Here is a 20,895-nt window from a genome sequence, read left to right as displayed (position 1 = left end):
CAGTTAAAGAGGGCTTTAAAAACATGCCTCTTTCAACAGCAATTCCTGGTTCTCCAACCCAAGATCTAGTTTATGTAAGTTACCTAGTGCTAGCCGGATGTTTCAATGGTGACATTACACTCTACAAAACTCACTAAGCTATCATAACCTGCTTTCTACGTCTGTACTGGTGTCTCCTGTGAAGTTACAAGAGCCTACACATTGTGTCCTTCCACACGGAGTATGCATTTATAACCACTTACTCATGATGTTACTTAATGTTGGCAACTCAAATGTTTGCTCTTCTCTGTCTTCTGTCCTGACCCCTCGTCTTTGCAAATGTTACTGCTCTAGCTAGTACCATAGGTTGCCGCTTTGGACAGTATGCCATATGGATCCACCGTTCATCGTCTACAGATACATCCACTATGGCAAACTGCCCCGCACAAAGGAGAAATTATACCTCATGGGACCCTCTCTCATTTTGCACAGTTCCGGGACAATGCCATTGGAGGCTTCCTGAGGCAAACAAGAAAAATACAGATTAGCCTTTTAGCTCTACACTCCCAACCTCTGGAACCCCCGACCCATCCATCTGAGACTTACCCCGCTCTAAACTTCAGGAGTACATTGAAAAGTCTCCTCTTTCACCGTCACATCTACTTACTCGCCCCTTCTCCCTTCCCTTCCCCCAATAGCTCTTTTCCCTTGTTAAACCTGCTCTGAGCTGTGTAAGTGCCTGAGCGCACACATGTAATACTGCACAGCTATGAGCGCTAGGACGCTCATTCAATGGCAGTGTTTTTTGAGTGGTTTTTGCCGATTTTCTTTTTTTTTTAAAACTCAGAAAAATCTAGGGGGTTGCGGGTAATGGTATATAAGGGGTGGGGGTCGGGAATAATGTACAATTAATAGGGGAGGCGGATGAGGGGAACCCCACAAAAATAAAAACTACAATTTGCAAAAGGTTTGTGGGAAAAAATAATTTTGGCCAAAATAAAGTTAAAAAAAAAACAAAACACTGTCGATGAAGGAACATAGAACCACTATGAGCATTATCTGCCCTCCCCTAAAGAAGTGAGCTCTGTATAAATATCCCTCTGCAAAATGAAAATGGTGACCGCAGTGATCCAATGTGTATTGGGACTTCTATGATCATTGGTATGGTTCCCAGTTGCCGAATAGCCGCAATCTCCTCGCCATCCTGTCTGCTTCGTGGTCACATAGCCATAGAAGCACATTACTGTTCTACAGAAACTCCATAACGCTGGATGAAAAAAAGGCACTGTAGACCAATGCGTTTCCATTACCTTTATTTGAGAAAGTTGGCCAAACTCTTGCTCCAGACTTCAGTGCTTAAGGCTTAGCCTGGTAGTGTTGCCATTTTCTTCCTGGTGCCTGGTTCGCATTGCTCATTGGGGGAGTTGTGTTGTGGGTGACGGGTTTGTTTGCCAGCACACTGCCTTCACCACATGCCTCACTGCTAGTGCACTTTGCCACACCGCTGGAAGCCCTGTTCAGGTGGCTTCTTTTGAATCAAAGTGCATCGTCACGCACCAGAATGCTTCATCACACTTTGCGCTTCGCCCGTTTCTCTGCCCTCACAAGATACAGTTTATGTTAAATGCAACTGTTCCATCTTTTACCAGGAATTCTCACGACAGTAAGACAAGTTTGGGACAGGAAGCTTCAGCTGAACCCCTGCGGGAGTCAAGATCAGACCGGGTTGGCTTCCTTGTGTGTGTTTCATTTGTCATCAATGTTCACTCCATTCCATGATGTTGGTCACCCAATATGGCTGTCAAATTGAGGGCCAGGAAAAATGTGAAGGTTTTTGTTTGGTGTTTAATTCAGAGTAATACTGTTTTTTTTCCTTGGCTTATTTATGAACTGTGGCCTAGTGCACTGTACCAGTTGTGATGGTTTGGGCCTTTTCAGAAGCGTATCTTTCCAAAAGAAAATATGACCCATATTGGTGAACATGCGATTCTTGGTTATTGGGGGGGGGGGCGGAGGGGATGGGCAAGGACTCTGATGCTTTTTATTTTTACTTTGCACAAGTACTTTACCAATGGTAGAAACATGGATACGAGGGGGGTTTGAATGCTGTACCGGTTCCTGATCGAATTCTAATGAGGCCTATTCAAAATGGAGACTTTGGCAGTCATTTTCTTGCCGTCTACACATCAAAGAGTATTGTACATTTATCAGCAGCAGGGGCATGTGACACAGCCAATCAGATTGCACAATCGTGGCCTGAATCCCACACGGCAAGGCCACGTTCCGAGCAAACTGTGAGCAACCACCCCGCCATCTTTTTCCCCCTCCTCCCCTTCACTTCGGTAACTGCTCCTTCACCTCCCCTGTCCCCCAGATCACTACCTGATTTCACTGGCGGGGGCGTCACCGCTGCCACTGTTCCTGCTTTCCCAGGCCTCCATGGACATGGAAACGAGGCTTTGAATAGAGCTCTGCCTTCAAGGTCCATGGTGGACATCTTATGTGAGCATTTCTTCAGTGAATGGGATGGTGCGAGCGCATGACCAGTTCATTCAAACAAATAGATTGCTATCAGCACCCTGGAGTGCTAATAGCTATGCTACCAGCAGGCTGGGTGAGCTGGTAATGGCATCAGGGCCCACTGTTAAGGCCTTTGCTTCGCTCGGGCCTATAACTTGGGTCCTGGCCCATTATCAGCTGAAACAGCCCGCCAGCATGTGTATTATTGCTATAATAACAAAAGAAACGGACTCATTTATATGCAATCGCACAATTCAAAATGCCTACCACCGAAGCAGAACTAACAATCGCACGCCACAGCTCGGATCACAGGCTGAATCTCAGGATCCAAGCCCATGTACCGAGCAAGCTGGAAGCCATGAGCACCTACCCCACCATTTTCCACATGCCTCCTCTTCCCTATGGTCAATGCCTCTGCCCGCCCGCCCCCGCTCTCACCTGGCGGGCCGCAATGGGTGTTTGTTTGACTGAGTGGGTCGCGGCAAGTGGCAAACCGGTTTATTCAAACAAATACCTTGAATCAGCACCTGATTTGCAAATCTGGGTGCTAATAGCAGTATTAACCCCTCTTGTGGGCTTCATGAGCATGTTACCGGCCTGTAAAGCATATGGGGTGCGGGGTCATTATTACTACATTGATTGCATAATGGGCAGAGCTACTTTGCCCTTCTGGGCAATGCCTTGTCTAGGCCATCTAAAGCCTTGGTGGTCTTGATACAGAAGAGGGAGAAAGGGACCACAAAGGGGAAGTACATGGCCACCGCCTTATCTGAGTCTCTTTTCCAAGTGAAGTTCTGTCTGAAACAGAGGTGATTAGGCAACTGCTGACTGATGTTTGGGTGTTTTTTTACATTTGAATCTTTTCTAAGCTTCGGGAGGTCTTTTTCTCCAGAATGGGTTCCAGCGTACCCACAACCTTGCATGGCTTTGCTCCCACAAAGCTGTGTTTGGAAAGCTATCTTCTCTGGAAGATTAGAAAACTGAGGTAAATCTCTGGACATAGTATGGAAGGAGCTGAGGTGTTATCTTGTACTCCAGAAACATAAGAACGTAGTTGCTTGCATCCTTTTTGTGACAACGTCGTGAACAGATGCTGTGGTGTCTGTATTTGTAATAGTCACTAATGAAAAGAAAGAACTGTAATTGAAAGAGAAGAAAGACTGCAGAGCAAACTTCTGCAGTGAAATGAAAATAGCCCAAGATAGTCCAAAAGAGTGCCATGAAAATACAAAACACAGTCCTGACTTGGGGTGGTTTGATGCCCGCAAGTATTGCATGCAGAAGGGGCTTGAAACCTAAGAATGCATACGTGGGCAATCCGTTTGTAGTAAACTTTCTCTAAAAAGCATGTTCTCTCTGAGAATGCTTGTGAAAACCCCTTTTGTTACACTTCTCCCTAACCGCAAAGCTACACGATCAGTCCCGCTCCCCAAGTTTCAATCTCAGCCCATGAGAGTTCCCAAGAACGTAAAGAAGGAGATTAAACTTGGCAGAAAGTGGAAGATCAGTGAAGCGATTGAGAAAGCATAGACAAGAGGACATCGCCTCCGTGAAATAATTGATTTATCACTGGCGGATCTGTTCAGTGCATAATTCATACGCTTATTTATGTATGCATAAATATATACCATGTACATGATGAATTGATGATTAAGACTTGCTGCATGTATGCTGAATAAGCCTTGAAACCTACTTCATCTGTTTCACACGGGAACACATCTTTGTAGTTTTTGCTGTTTTGCTCTTTTTTAGTTCCCGGGGTATAGGGAGCCCCCTCCAGTTAGACCCTCGCAATTGACCTTAAGTGATAGGCCATTATATAAAATCATTATGATACTCGCCATTGAACTGGAATGAACCCAAACTCTCCGTGTGGCATTTGTGGATGTCAATAATTACTACAGTTGGCAACTGTCCTCAATACGCATGCTCGTAAAGCTGATTAAGGGTAAGACCAGCTTCCACAGAGGTTGCCACTCTTGGACCAATGGCTAACTCCTAATTACAGCAAGACATTGCCCTTCTTAACCGGTAGAATGTTGTTTCCGGTAAACTTAAGAGTACAATGCAGCTTTGCACACAATGGCTTTCCATACATATACTCACTAATTTCTCCATCTCAAACCAGTCCAGTCAGTATCACCAAGGACCACCTTACTAAACTAGCCCATTATAATCAAACTAGTCTAAGAACCCGTGAACAGGGCCCAACGTGCAGGTTTACATTGACACAATGGGACAACTACATATCCGGAGGCAACAGCTCCCTCTAGCGGTGACAACAGGTGAAGCAATGCTAATTGGCATTGTCGCCATGTATTCTAAGGCAACGGCTCTCTCGTGCTGTGACAACAGGCAAAGCTACTGCATCATATGTACAGAATTAGGGCTACTCTGTAGCCACAGTGGTCTGCCCCGGGGGGGTGACGTACCAGTGGGGGGCAAGGTCTATAATCTCAACAAAACAGAGGAACTGGTATGTTTAGGGGTTAGCCAGTGTGAAGTGTAAATGAATTAGAAATATTGCACCTGGTCTCAACCCACATAACCTTAATGGTTATCAATTTGCATGCAAAAATACATATTAGAACACTCCTAGAGAATTAAACAGATATTTACAGAGATTGATGTAAACAAAGAAAGAAATATTTAATATCATAAAAAATTAAGTACATATAGTAAAAACCAACGTGGAAAAACATGTGTAATCAAGAAAACGAACATTCATTTCCCATTTATCAATTGGGTATGAGAGCTTTGAAACAATCTAAGAAAATCTAAGAAAATTGAAATTGGTACATCAAGGAAAGAACATAAATGAAAAGCAATTACAATATTGACAAAAGCCAGTTATGTATCACTGGAATACTGGTTGAATCACAGAAAAACACAGAAGTACAAAGTAATGAGTACAATTAAACCTCTATGCAGTGTAATAGAACATATTAAGAAATTGAGAGTGGTATTCATTAGTAATTAGAATCAATTCCCGAAGTTAAAGATATTATGTGACGGGATAGGGTCTGCCTACGCTACAGGGGGAATAAAAAAAAAAAAACATATAGAATGCAGGTGTTTAATCTAGATGGCATGTTTCCATCAATGGATCATGTCACGTGAACAGGATGGTCCTGGTGGTCCACAAATGACGCTGTGAAGGACCTTGTTTTCCCCTCTGATAGAAGAAAGCGTTTCGGCGGAACAAAATTGATGAAGAAATGTTTATATCATGTAAACAGAATCTACTCCGCCTTCATCAGGGCAATAATTAGCAGGACCCTGTATGAGTGGAAAAGGGGAGACAGAAAGAAACATTCGGTTCAAAATAAACAAATGAGGGGAATGAGTCACCAGGAAGTGCATCTCTACAAAATTTATAATGCATGCAAAAGTAGAAACTAATCAAGAAAGGCAGACATCGATCCTGGACGAGTCTGAGATGTATCTCATGGCCACATGCGTACAAAGCCCCTTGTAGAGAGGGAAGTCTCGGAAAAAGTTCCGATGGAACTCCCCCCGAATTAGGGGCAGGAGGAGTAGATTGTGGCATTGGGTCCCCTTTGGAAGAGCAGTGCAGGAATCCCTGGTAGGTACCCGCCGGTCTGTATACCAAGGTCCAATACGGTGTGGTGAGGCAGGCTGGAGTGGTAAGGAATCGCTTACCTTGGATGGGTGGGAATGAACAGAGCCGTAGTGGGCTAAGTAGAGGTTGCTTGTAACTGAGGCAGGGGACCGGGAGGGTCTGCTGTGCAATGCTAGTTCGTCCCTCGGTCGTCACTACTGGACGGGGCCCACAGGACCTGAGGATTGGAAGCAATGATTAAAGTTCAATTGGTAAAATGTGAAGAGCCGATAGAAAATGCTGGAAAAGAGCTCATCAGTGCAAGGAAATTACCTGAGTAATGTCTTCTCAGGAAAAAAATTGAAGAAATGAAGGAGTGGATGTCGCCAGGTGTTCGATCACTGGAGACATCTGTGTCCACTTCAAATTGTTGGCGGGTGAAATACCCGTTTGGTATTACGACACTGTTCCAAAGCGCGATACTGCCTAGGAAAATGACCTACAGAGAGGAGCAGACTTAATTACTAGAAACATCTGCAAAGTGTCGTATTTGATGAAGGCCAAATGGTTAGCCCCTGAACTGGAAAAATGGGGGGGGGGCGCATGCTGCTGTGAACTGATATCTGACATCTGCCCTGTACTAGTAGACCTGATAGTAGAATATCAAGGAATTGCAAGAGGACTTGCCTGAGTAGGAGGATAACGACGTTCCTTGGACGTGGCTGGAAGCAGAATAAAATGTGCAGAGAGCCACAGAGTGTCTGCTACTTCTGAGGCTGCCGTGTAAAGTGCGTATTGCGGCGTGCGGGAAAGCCCGGAGGGACCGTTTGACCTGGCGACCGTGTTGAGCGTGTCTCCCAAGCGAGGTGGAAAAACCCCTTGCAACTCGTGCTGTATCTAGTCGGAGAATGATTGACAGATGGGTGTGGGCACGTGTCGGCCAATAGCCGAGCTCGGTTATCTGTGTTGAAAAAGTGGGCTGGAGAAACCGGAAAACCCACGTGGAAATCACGTAAAGCCCTGGGTGTGTGTTAGGGCCAACCAACCGTGGCATGAAAGGGGCGGGAGGAGCCGGTCACGAGCTTCATTCGTGACTAGAAAGGAAATCAATGCCTGAAATGCGAGTGATGGCCTGTTGATCACCCTGCATGCTCCGTGTCGGAAGGGAGGGATCTGAGAGATGGATCATGAGCTTGTACCAGGCTAAACGGTAGGAACAGCACGTGAGATGTAGATGTTACTGAAGTAGTGAGCCTATAGTTAGCCGTAAATGTTCCTAGAAAATCGAATAAGAGGGTGCTGCTGCAAATCAGCCAATTGTGCAACAATTATAGGTGAAAATGAACCCCAATGAGCTTGTTGAGCCACAGGAAGATGGGATCCACGGGGACCCGTCATGCCTGGGGTGGAATGGGTGTTTGCCTCCTTAAGAGGTATTGCTGTTAGTATCGAAGAGGAAAGGGGGTTGAAATCAACCCCTTGGGATGGGTTTGAAGCTCGGTGTCTTCAATAAGGAGTTTGTTCGTTGAGACCCTGTGCTAGTGTGTCTAGTCTATAGATCCATCTTCTTTCCAATTCGGAAAGTCTAATCGGTATGTTCTGACCAGTATGAATTCTGTCCAAAAGCCACCATAGCATATCGTCTGGGGTGTGGTGGTTCACCAGGTAGTGTGTAACCAGTGGGGAAGTGAGATTTTTGCACCGAATTCGGGAACGGTGTTCCGAAATGCGGATGCCGACTTTTCGCATAGTCTGTCCCACGTAGCGAAGGCCGCATGGGCATTCGATGCAGTAGATGACTTGGTTGCTTTTGCAATTGGATAAGTGTTTCAAAGTCCACTGTTTTGTGCCAATATTGAAAGTGAGAATCTTCTTTGTGAGTCTGCAAACTGAGCAGGAACCACAGGGGTAATGGCCCGTGGTTTTTCGTAAATCCCAAAGGCCAGTTCGTGGTGGGGGCCTAGAGAACGAGGAATGCACTAAATATTCCCTAATGTTTTTTGCTCTCTTAAAGGCGAATCTGGGTATAGGTTCCTCGTTCAGTTGCAATCTCACTATTGGCCAATACTTTTTAATGATTTTTTTGAAGTTAAAGGTATTAGGGCCATGTGTGACCACACAGGTAAGTCGTTCATTGTTCTGTGTGACTGATTTAAACCTCGGTGTCAGCAAGGAGTCTCTGTTCGTGAATCTCGCTCTTTTGGAAGCAGTGTTAACTAGTCTTGTGGGGTAACCGCGTGAGCATAGACTGGTACCAAGTACGTCTGCATTGGCGTAGAAATCCTCCAGGTGGGTACAGTTCCTTCGTATCCTCAAGAATTGACCGTAAGGAAGATTTTGTTTGATGTGTTGGGGGTGATCACTGTGATAATGCAGAAGAGTATTACGATCAGTTGGTTTTCTGAAAAGGTTACACGCGAGTTTATTAAAACGGCATGAGATCTCAAGGTCCAGGAAGTGTATTAAAGTTGTGTTGTACTCCATAGTGAATTGAATATTGTTATCACACAAGTTAAGCCATGTTAGGAAATTTTGGAGAGATGTAACGTCTCCTGTCCAAATAAAAATAATATCATCTATGTAACGATGCCAGTGGGAGATTTTAGCCTCCCATTGGTTAATCGAGTTGTAAATGTATTGGTCTTCGAAAGAGGCCATGAATAAAATGGCCAGGCTGGGGGCAAAAGTAGCCCCCATAGCTGTACCTTTAATTTGAAGGAAGTACTGGTTGTCGAAGGTGAAAATTTTTTTGTTGAGAGCAAAGGTTAACAGTTCAATAATGAATTCTGGAGGGACACGAAAGGATCCTGGTTCGGCATATTCACGAATGAGATGTTCATATGCACAGTCTATGGCTCTGTCCTCTGGTATAGAGGTATAGAGTGCCTTAATGTCCATGGCTACCAAAATCTGTTGGTAACTATTAAATGGCAGATTTTCAAAAACCTGAATAGTGTGCATGGTGTCTCTGAGGTATGATCTGGTTTTACTGCTGAGAGGTTTGAGAAAATAATCAATGAATTGTCCTAATGGTTCCAAGATGGAGCCGCACCCTGAAACTATAGGTCTCCCCGGGGGGTCGTGTATGTTTTTATGAATTTTGGGGAGGGCGTACAAACAAGGTGTACGGTTAGAGGATGTAGTCAGGAAATTGGATTCTTTTTCTGTAATCCAATCTCTCTCCCGAGCATAAGCGACCATTTCCGAGATTGTTGTTTTCATGTCTGTGGAGGGGACCTTCCTGAGTGTTTGGTAGCTGGTTCTGTCATTCAGTAGAGTCATAATCATATTAGTGTACTGATCAATTGTCATCAGGACAATGCCGCCCCCCTTGTCAGCCGGTTTGATTATCATGTCCCTATTGTTGGATAGGTCTTTCAAAGCTCGTCTCTCACCAGTGGTTAGGTTCTGCTGAGGTGTGTGTTTGGCCCTTTTTAGTTTTCTAATGTCCTTTAGTACACATTTCTCAAAGGTAAGTAAATCATCAGGTGTTTGACTATCGGTGGGTGTAAAAGACGATTTGGGATGTAGACCCGTATCGGGATCAATATCTTGATCGGTGTGGTCTTGAAAAAAGACCCGGAGTCTAATATTACGAAAAAATCGATGTATCTCATTTTCAGTTCTGTACCAATCTGTGTCACCTGTGGGGACAAAAGAGAGGCCCTTTGCTAGAAGAGAGAATTGACATGAAGTTAAATGAAAGTTGCCCAAATTGTAAATGGGTAACTGATTATTATCAGCGGTTTGGTCTATCGCCTCCGTCTCCTGGGGCGTCTTCGTTGCCCTTGATAGGGTGTGTTCCAGGGCGGTGGGCCCCATCCCAGCTACTGCATCAGACAAACATACAGGGACAAACCTACATCTGGCCTTTTATTGTATTGTTACATTGTTATTAATCAAAGTTATTGGGAATGCCAGTGAGCTTCTTCAGTTGACTGTTGACACCACAAAGTATTTACAAACAATATTCCCAATCCCAACAGTAAAGGCTTTTGTGTGGGTATGGGAAAGGCATTTGCTAGGCACTGCCGTAATGGTACTAACTGTCCAATAACGGTAACAGCTGCAAACTGGTGCGACTGTCTGGGCATATAATAGCAGTGCCTGAGAAATGACTACTAATACCGATATACACACCAGAACCTTTGGCTTTCCCAATGCTTGTTCTTAACAGGACGTCAGTGAAGGACATGCATGCTGCTTATAAATCAAGTGGCGGAAGGCAGCCTTGGTTTAGACATGTGTATTACACCCGTAGTGCTTTTACAGCTCAAATTAATCCATTAACTCTCAGAAGACTGCTTTGAAATAATACTGGTAGGCCCTTTGAGCAAACATTTTGATGTGAAGGCGTGATAAAGGTAGCTCAAAGAGATCCGAGGAGGATGTGTTTTTGCTGGGGAAGTGCAGGAAGTGGGTAGGACTGGCCATAGGGATTAGCATGACCATGAGCAGTCAATGGGTGGGTAAATAACCAAACACTTACAAGGTTTGTGTTCCTCCTCATATGCCATCTGCCTCCTAGCTGTTCTCCAATGGAATCAGTTTAGCTTATAATAGCCACAACTAAAATTGTACTCTAAGTGGATGGGCTGGGTTTGCCAAAAATAGAAACTTAAAATCAAATCTTATAAACATACATCCTTGATAGTGAAGGCTAACTGCAATCAAAGCGTGTTTAAATACATTTGATAAAAGATGCAGCCATTTCAGACCCTGTGCTTATAACCAAGTGGGGCTTTATTGTGAGAATACACTGCTTTCATGGTTAGTTAAGTCACAGACCATTCACTCTTTAGTTGATAGTGACAATTGTGAATACCCTAAAATATTTTGAGTCTGATATGTTGGTATGAAAAGCAGTAAATGCTGAAACATGTTAACCAAAAAAAACATGTTTCTATTAATGTCTACCCATGCATGTTTTGATATCATCTGATAACAATTTCATAGTTCTTAGTTCTGGTGGTTGCCATGATAGGCAAGAATCACACACCTCTGTAAACAAAGAAAATACCAATCGGAAAAGATTCTATTTTCACCTTGGCAGTTTACCCAACATCACATTAAGTACAACCACTGATTGAAGCGATACCCTTCCTTAAAAAACATAGAAATTGCCACCATTATATTGAGGCAATATAACCCGAGGCGGCGGCCTGACCGTGCAGGTAACAGCCCGATGCCCAGGTTAATAGCCCGAACAAAGTAAAACATGCAGTGCTCTACAGAAGAGGCTTCTGTTTGTGCTTCACTTTAGAATATCCTAATTCTGAAAATGTCTACCAGAAGACCCGAAAATATGTGTATGCGAATGTGTCCATGAAAATTATGTCATGAGAAAATAACCCCATCCGAATTGCTACAGTGCAGAGGTTACCTACCGGAATGACCATTTTTGCTCCCACCTCTCCCGTTTATTGATAGCTGCCATCAGGAAACATGGGCTACCCTTCGCAACACTCATGCAGCTCCAATAATAGAATCTGATGCTGTTCCCCACTCTTTGTCTAGTTAAGAGAGGCGGCAGGTCCAGCCTCATGATTATTTGTGCCATCCTATCATCCCCTTTCCCCTTACCAACTTTCTCTATTACTCCTTTGAAGATATTTTGGATCCTCTCTTATCCTCAGCTAGCACCCCTTGGAACTTTCAATTCCTTATTTTCAGATTTTCACGTCCACATCCTCAAGGGCACAGATTGTACTCGTGGGGGGGCTCCATAATGATCTCAAGCTCTCCATTGCCAGATTGATTCCATCATATCCAACCCCCCTATTTTGCCATTCACAATCTGCCATCTCGCAACCGTGGCAAGTAACTGAACCTTGGTTTCCGCTCTCCCCCCATCAGCTCTTCCGACCCATTAATTGATATATCGCCCCTATCACTGTCTTCTACACTTCACCTTCTCTCCTCTCCCCTTTCCCATAGAGAATTCATCCAGAATACCTTTCTTCTGGTTTTCTTAACCTCCCATACTCCCACCAAGCTATTGCTCGTCCATACACCAATTCTACTCAAATGACCTTCTCTGTCTTCAACTCAGTACTGGCCATTTGTAATACCAATGTCCTGCTCACTCTTACACTCTATTGCCCCATTCCAATCCTGAATCACCCAATTGATCCAGCAGTTGAGGATGACAATGTGCCACCACCTGCGATGATGGTGGAAGTCTTGTTGTCTGCCTTCTGGTGTCCTACAAAAAATCCCTTTGGGCCCTCACCACTACTCCCGACTGGTAAACCCTAGTTGTACATCATCCTCATCGTGTTTCACTGCTCCAGTGCCTTGCAAGATTGATTTAACTCTTCAAACGAGGCTGGCCCCTCCTCATCCACGTCAATTTCCTCACCCCCTCTCCAATGACAATTTTGCCAACCATTTCTCCTCTGAAATCACCAAAAATGTCCTCTCTCTCCCTTCTCACCTGTACCTATTGCCTCTTCTTTGTCTCCCTTTGCACTTTCCCTCCCACCACCCAGCCAAACTGGCAACCATTCTCCACTCCATCATCCAATTATGTTCTCCTATTTACCTATTTCCGCCTAGAAGATAAAGACCGTCCCCTGTATTAAACCTATCACTTGCCTTTGAGATCTTACCAGCTTGCATTAACATGACTACTGTCCCACCTATCCTGAAGAAACCATCTACTGATGAAACAACATTACTAAAATCAGCGTTATTCCCATCTAACCCACTAGTCTGCAGCAAATCCTACCTGGGTCACCATACTCTGCAACCCCCTTCATTCAAAATTCTGCTGCTGTCACTCCATGGAAATGGCACTGACCCAAGTCTCAAACTCCTGCCCACCACTCTAAGCTTTCATCCATCCTTATCCACCTCGATTTATCTGCTGCCTTCAACACCTTTTACCACTGCCTGTCCTCTGCGCGATCTTTCACCATGTCTTCAAGAGCACCATTCTTAATTGCATTGCCTTTTGCCTTTCTGACCAATCCTTCTTCATCTCCTGAAGCGCAGCCACTTGCACCCCCAGTCGTATCCCAGCAGGGACTCCTGAATTGTCAGTTTTGGGTCCCCTCTCCTTCATGTTCTACAACTCCTCTCTTGGAAAACTTATCTTCCCCTTTTGGTTTCTCCTATCACTTATTCACAGATGACACTGAAATGTCTTCTTCTACTTCACCCTAAAACTGATCGGCTCGCATCTTCAACTGAGTTTCTGACTTCTGTCACGTAATGTAATTCTGCTCCCTAGTGCTCGACTCTTGTAAAACAGAAGGAAGTGACTTCCCCACCTTCAAAAGTCCTCAATGCTCTGCTATTTCCTTTCCCCCTCAACATCCTAAGCCTTCCGTCAAGAGCAACAACCTTTTGGGTTCTCAGGGTAAAAAAGTAAAGGCGAAGGAAGAGGTGACCACAATGTTTAATATCTGACTACTCTAAATGTTGTTTGTTGAATAAACTATCGAAGAGCGATAGAGATTGTGAAAAATTGGAAAAAGTTGAGGAGCAATATTGATTGAGTATAGCAAACCGATTGGAGCCAATCAAGAGAATAGATAGGCCATTGAAATAAGAGGATTGAGCAGCGATTGATGATGCTTGCTCATATTTGTTGTTTTAAAAGGTTGAAAAGTGGTGATTTAACCAAGGTATAAGGTTTATTTAACAGTCTGGTAAGTATCGACAGTTGATTCAGATTCATCATTACGGGGGATACTCCTCTCATGCACCTATGCAAGACACTGCCAAAACATATGCCCAAGCTCAAACAGTATAGTGTGGAATGGGTAAAAGGCAGAGCAGATAAAATGTTCATGCCATGCCACAAGGGGGATCATTGTCAAGAGCGGTATTACAACACATGACCACATGCTTGCATGCGGTGTACACAGGAAAGAAATTACAGAAAGATTAGCAATTTTAGAGCTTTGGAAGATGTATCAAGAGGGAAGAGAAGACCCGCCACCTTAGGAGTGGATGCTTAATCAGCATAAGGGGGAAGGTGTTCAGCCCTCCGCTCCCCTTACCTTGACTGAGGCAAAAAGTGTTGCTACGGAAGAGATATGAGTGTATCCTTTAAAGGAACTGAGAACAGCAACAGGGTACAGTAATCCGATATGTGAAACCCCTGCTTACAGTAGCAACTATTGTCCGGAGGAGAACAAAAGAAAGGAAGAGATTTATAAGATCATACAACACAAGGGAGAAAAAAGTGAGCGGTCAAATTCTTCGACAGAAATAGACAGGGAGTTTATGAGATGGAAAGAAGAAAAGGATAAGGCTGATGGGATAGCGTTCGTACAAAACAAATGGATGGGAGTACAGATATTACTCAAGATAGATGGGGAAAAGTATTGAGGAAGTTAGGCAAAGAGAGGATGAGGACGAACAAGAAAGGAAGGATAAGGAACGAGAGAAGAGATTAAAAGAAGATGAGTAGTAGTAAAAGCAGGTAGCGATGACAGCAGATATATCAGGAGGAGCAAGAGAAAATAGAAGAACAAGCAGAAGAACAAAGAAAGTATGACAATAGACAAAGAATGATAGAAGAAAGGGACAGAAAGGAAAGAAGGAGGAAGAAGCACAAAGACTAAGGGATACAAGATTACAGGGACAAAGGGAAGGAGAAGAAAGAAAGGAAGGAGTAAGGAGAGGAGAAGAATGAAGACAAGAGGAAGAAAGAATTATAAGGGATGTAAGAAAGCCAAGAGTAGTCGATGAAGACTTGTAACGGAAAATTGAGATATTGAGGTCTCGATACCAGTCTCCTTAGTAAAGAACAAATGAGGCTGAGCCCAGAAATATGATGGGACAGAGTAGAAGAGGTTCTGCATATAAAAGAAGTAACGGTAGCAATATCTAGAGTAACGCTGGAAGAAGAAATATTTGATGCACAAAGCAATGGAGAAAGGATCAATAAGGTCTATCAACAGTTAAGGCGAGGTAGCGAATATGGAACTCGAGGAAATGGTGATGGATCCCAAGTACCTCACTCGCAAAGTGAAACCTGTTCAGTGATGAACAAAGAGCATTTCCTTTAAGCAGACTGAACTTAGACAAGGGTGATGGGGGTGATAGTCACACTAGTTGGGCACTAGACATGTCAGACGAGGAAAGAGAGTCCGATCTTGGGGCAAAGGAGGGAACGCGTGCACCCCTGAAGGAAGTCTGCAAATGGCTAAGGAGGTGAGATTGTCAGATCTGGAACAACCTAAAGAGAGAACGCCAGATCCCATGGCATATTCTGAGCATCCCTGAGGACGATTGCATAGTGAGAAGGGAGAGTCTCCACCATGTGTAAATGAGTTAAGGTCATTACTGACCAGGAGACAGACAGGGACGATTATCCCTGCCATGCATAGATTAATTGTGGGATCTGACGGTTCCCCTTGTTAGAAAAAGGAGGAGCAAGACTGCAATACATTCCATGGCCAAATAAGGACAATGATAACTTAAAATGCAAGTTCCCTAGTTTGATTTTGGGCGCTGGGAAATGCATGTACGAATTAGAAAAAATGACAGGAGGCAATACGCTAGCGATGGGGGACATAAAAGGTCTCCTAGCATCCATTCTTGGAGAGAGGGCTGATGACACATGGAGGAGAGTGGGATATTCAAGTGTGACTGCACAAAACACAGCGCATGATGGAGCACTGTTTAATAATTGTGGAGCAGATGTTTGGAGGGCTCCTTGGGTACAGTATCCAGGCACATCAGATATGGGTAAAATTATGTCATGTAAAATGAAGGAAGATGAAGACCTGATTGCTTACGTTCAGGATATTCGGGAGAAATGGCAACTTGAAACTTGCGAACCGTGGTGAAAGACAGTGGCATTATTTTAGGACATTTTATGTCAAGAGTTACCTGAGCCAGTACAGAGGCAGATGAAAAAACAAGTATGGATGGAAGCGAAGCCATGGGCTGAGATAGAGTTGACGAGAGTGCACCATTGCCGGTTATTACAAGAGCAAAATAAGAAGAAAGATGAAAATAGGAAGATCGAGGAAGCCAAGTTAGTTCAGAAAAAGTTGAGAAATTTGCCATAGAAGGGGCTGTACTGACAGGTGGAGAAGGATTGGGAATGCAGGAAGTAATGAGTGCATCACAGGTGAAAAATTTGCTCCCGATGAACCAATGTGGATATGGGTTTACGCCATGAGGCAGAGGTATGGGCTATAGCGGAAGAGGAGGTGGATTTCAAAATAATGAAGGTGGGCTTCAAAGTACACATAATGAGAAGCAGAGTACTCAGGAAGAATGTAACAAAGGAGGGACGAACAGAACGGTTCCCCCAATATGTTGGAATTGTGAAATCACAGGACATATTGCGTGAGTATGTGGGAGCCAAGTGAGGGTACAAAATGGCCAATTTTCCAGAGGGTGGGGCAGCTTATCCTCCACGATACAGTACACAGGCCAGAGAGGGCTTTGCCCAAGATCACACCTCTTATCAGACACAAGCACCACAAGTACAGCAGGCGCAACAGCAGTGACAGGTACAAATGAATCCACCATAAGGGCAGTTGCAACAGGCCCCTATGCAGACACAGCAGTATGCAAATACAGGACAAGTATTGACACCCAGGATATGAGGTGTCAGTGTGGTAGGAGGAAATCCTTTCACAGGGACAGGGATGAGCGTACACCCACAGTAGGACAGCTCACAGGGTGACTTGATGTGTTCAGTACTATCTGTGACACCAGACCCCCAAGAGGAACCTAGGGTTGATGAGACGATAGGAGGCAAATCCTTTTCTTTTCTTGTAGACACTGGAGCAACTCGTTCGTGTATACGAGAGGGGAAATATCCAATGTCAGGAATTGCCATGAATGCTCAAGAGTTCTCTGGAGCTACAAGTTGAGTTCCTTTTATTGATAAATTACCAGTCTCCATAGGAGAATGTGACATGTTCGTTCTTCTGTTATATTCACGACAGACACCAGTTAACATTTTTGGAAGAGATTTAATGACGAAACATATGACGATTTCATTTACTGACAAGGAATAGTGTGCTCCACTCCAGGAATACACTATTTAAATGTGGGAGAGTTCATACTGGCGTTTACCGGGCAAGTGGCTCTGCAAGGCGTTCCAGTAGATCCAGAGATTTTTCTATATGGAGTAAGCATTTTGTTGACATGGTTACCCAGCCTGGTAGGAAAGATTGTGAGAATACCTGATGAGTTTTTATTTAGACCAAAAATACCTATGGATGAGGAGGGCAGACAGACTATTCCTATAGATTTGGAAACAACCATAGTATGAAGTGAAATGGTAATGCTCGAAGGGATAGACGATGAGGGTAGACAATGGAGAACAGTGATAGCTCTTGAAGAAGGGTCTAGATTGACTGACATAACTGATGACGATATGTTCGGAGAAGACCAAAGTGATGATGAAGTGGTGTTCTTCATGAGTAATACATACTGGATAAGAATAGAGAAAAGGGATGTCCCACAGAGAATGGCGATTATGCAGCAACGACCAGCATTTTTTCAGGAGGATCTTGAAAAGGTGCTGAGTGCCCTATAGACCACAGGCCCTTATGATGCAGGTTTATTGAAGGGGATAAGAGAGGTTAAAATAAAGCTTAAGCTAGGAACAATTTTACCTCTAGCAAAACAGTACCCCATGTCTCAAGAATCTGATGAAGCTATATTCCAGACTATTTCAGCATTGATGAATCAGGGGATTATGAAAAAATGTAAAGGGGGGTCATGGAGATTTATTCAGGATATGAGGCGTCTTAACCAGATTGTAGATCTGTAGGCTGCCTCAAGGGTACTGTGAGTCCCCATCAATGTTTAACAGAGTCCTACAGATGGATCTAGGCAATATTGATCTCAAAAGCGCTGTTATACAGTACATAGATGACATATCTATTTTCAGCACCACAGAAGAAGTTACAATACTGCCAAGAAGAGGTGTTATACATAGGTCAGTTGATTTCGCATGAAGGAAAGAAAGTGACACCTCAGAGAGCTGAGGCAATTACGAAAACCTCAAAACCAAATGCAGTGAGACAGATGCAACACTTTTTAGGTTTGTACAATTATGTTAGAGCCTGGCTGTTTGATTATAGTACGTACTCAAGGCCACTTCTGCAAGCATTAAAAAAAGCACAAGTTGGTAAAACGAAATTAGAATGGACTGAAGAAATTGAGGATGGATTTGAGGAGTTGAAAAGAGAAATTTGCACAGCCCCTGTTTTAGAAATTCCCAATTATTCTGAGGAATTGTATTTATTTTCGCACATAAAAGGGCCAGCCATGACAGCAGTGCTTACACAAAGAACCACACTGGGGTACAAACCTTTGGCATATTATAATGGGATTTTAGACCCAGTTATGAGAGGACAATTCCCTTGTGAACAATCGTTGGCAGCTGCTACATTTGCAATTGAGAAGTCCACAAATATTGTCATGGGCTGCTCTATGGCTCTTTTCGTAGAGCATGCTCTATTTGCCATTTTGGAGAAGCCCAAGGGCACATTGACATCCCAAAGAGCTTCAGCTTACAAGGTAATGATTTCTAACCCAGAGGTTAAAATCGTAAGATGTAAAATAGTGAATCCTACCACGTTCAGAGCTGAACCCGTAGAAGAAGGTGATCATGTGCATGTCTGTGCGAGTTATGTTGAATTTTATGATGATATTCCCCGGGTGAAGGAGAATGCTTTGACGGGAGGGGAGATTATTTTTATTGATGGTTCTTCGAAAATTGATCAGACTAGTGGGAAAAGGCATTCAGGTGATGCAGTAGTAAGACACAGATTAAATGGGGAATTCGAGGTGGTGGCGAGCACAAGGCTGCCATCACAAGCAGCAGAATTGGTGGTACTTATTGTCACACTTGAGAAACATGAAGGGCAGGAAGTGACGGTGTACAGTGACTCTTCCTACGTGATGTCAACCGTACACGCAGGGTTAGCACGTTGGAAGAGGAGGGACTACCCCTGCGCAGAAGGCTCTTCAGTGCAGCGTGCATCCTTATTGGAGAGACTCATTAAGGCCCTACAACTCCCAGTAGCTGTAGCAGTGTTTAAATGTGCAGTGCATACTAAACAAACAGATTTTATCTATTGTGGGAACAAAGCCAAAAGAGTTGCATATTCTCCAGAAATTTTTAGTTTTGATACTGAGAGTATTAAATAAAAGTCAGTTACAACTATATTAGTGCAAGAGAGGTTTAATAAGTTGTCAACAACCCAAATAATAGAGATTTAGGGAAGTGCACCACAGGAAGAGCAAGAACTATGGAAACAAAGGGGGTGTTCTTTATCCCCCATGGAAGCTTTATGGCGACTGGACAGCACTGGAATGCCAGTGATACCAGAAACTTTATTAAAAGTCACGCTTGAACAGCTACATTACCCTGCGCATGTAACTAGAGATGTCTTGCTGCCAATATTGTGGAAGACAGGTTCATTCCTAATTTGTTGGAACATGTTGCACTATTTATGGTAAATTGCATCGTGTGTCAAAAGTTTACTGCTGGGCATACACTGAGAACAATTAGAGGAGTAATACCTCGACCGAATGGTCCATTTCAGCACTTACATATCAACTATGTCGATATGCTGCAGACATGTAATGGATATGGGTATCTATTAGTGGTGGTGTGCCCCTTTTCTAGGTGGCTCAAGGCTGGTCTGTGTACACACCCTGAGGCCACTTGTGCAGCAAAGGTTTTAGTGCGTAAAGTATCCCCGAGGTGGGGTCTGTGTGGAGTGCTGAGATCCAATAATGGGACACATTTTGTCAATTAGCTATTTGAACAAATAGAGCTTCTATTAAGCATAAAGCACAAGTTTTCTTCTGCTTATCACCTGCAAGCGAACGGGCTACGTGAGAGACTCAACTGCCTCCTTAAGGAAAGGATCGCCAAGGTTAAAATGACTTTGAAGAAGGGAAGGCTGTATTGCCTATCCCTGGCCTTATATGCCCTTCGGAATCAGCCAGGATCGGGCCACCACCTCACCGCGCACACACTAGTCACAGGACGTCGAATTAGAATGCCCATAACACCTCCGTCTAGGATTAGTGTGATGCCCAGAGAGTAGCCAAAACTTCAGATGATGAGATGCATGATTATTTGACATGTATTACTACCAGCATTTCTTTAATTTCAGATCAAGTCAAGGTCAGGAAGGTCGGTCGAAGAACACAGTAGAAGATAATTCAGCAACCAATCCACATAAACTATTAAACCACCTCAGTTATATGTTAGGGACCTAGTCCTGATAAAAAATGTCAACAGGAAGTTGCATGAGCCTCGCTTCCATGGCCCATTCTTTGTTGAAGAAGTGTCCCCCTGTGCAATTAAGGTAGAAGGAAGAAGAGCTTGGCTCCACATAAATGACATGAAAATCTATAAGGGCGAGACCTTCCCTCCCACCGTTGCTGATCCATTGGCAAGACAAGAAGAAGAATTTCTGTGTGTGCAGACTTGATCCATGACTAAGAAGAAGGACAATACAGCAACGAGTGATTAACGTGTATTTTCTTTGGACTAGAATTCAATAGACACTCCTTATAGATATTTTAACAGGAAGTGAAAGGACTTGCCGGGAATTCCAGGAATTTTGAAACAAACTTTTAGAAATATATTGAAGCAGAGAAGAATGCATTAAGAGTTATGCCTAAACATCAGTTCTTGATCATAAATTACAAATGAGATCGGTACCCAGATTCATTTCATGGAGAATACTTGTTTTAAGTTATAAAACACATGGTTCCTACTGACAGTGACGTTCATCGGCTTATGGTCGCTGTCTTTGTTTTCATATTCGAATCTTACCCTACTCTTGTTAGAAGAGACGTTAATATTCACACTTTTTTGCAGGATC

At 43.7% G+C, this 20,895-nt stretch overlaps 1 protein-coding gene across 3 annotated transcripts in view; it reads left to right on the top strand.

Moving 5' to 3' along the window:
* Positions 1-20,895, top strand: part of ATP2A3 (ATPase sarcoplasmic/endoplasmic reticulum Ca2+ transporting 3) — a 680,492-nt gene that overhangs the window by 633,040 nt on the left and 26,557 nt on the right. The window contains exon 21 of one of the 3 annotated variants that reach the window (XM_069614715.1): positions 1,629-1,704. The exons of 1 other annotated variant lie outside the window; for it this stretch is intronic. In XM_069614715.1, coding sequence (XP_069470816.1) covers positions 1,629-1,704 — 76 coding nt within the window. Of the gene's footprint in view, positions 1-1,628; positions 1,717-20,895 lie in introns of all 3 variants that reach the window. One more of the 3 variants, XM_069614714.1, reaches the window with a different exon arrangement.

Source organism: Ambystoma mexicanum, chromosome 9 (genome assembly GCF_040938575.1).
Source record: "Ambystoma mexicanum isolate Mex_15411 chromosome 9, UKY_AmexF1_1, whole genome shotgun sequence".
Classification (NCBI taxonomy): Eukaryota; Metazoa; Chordata; class Amphibia; order Caudata; family Ambystomatidae; genus Ambystoma; species Ambystoma mexicanum.
This window is presented reverse-complemented; position numbering and strand designations above follow the sequence as displayed.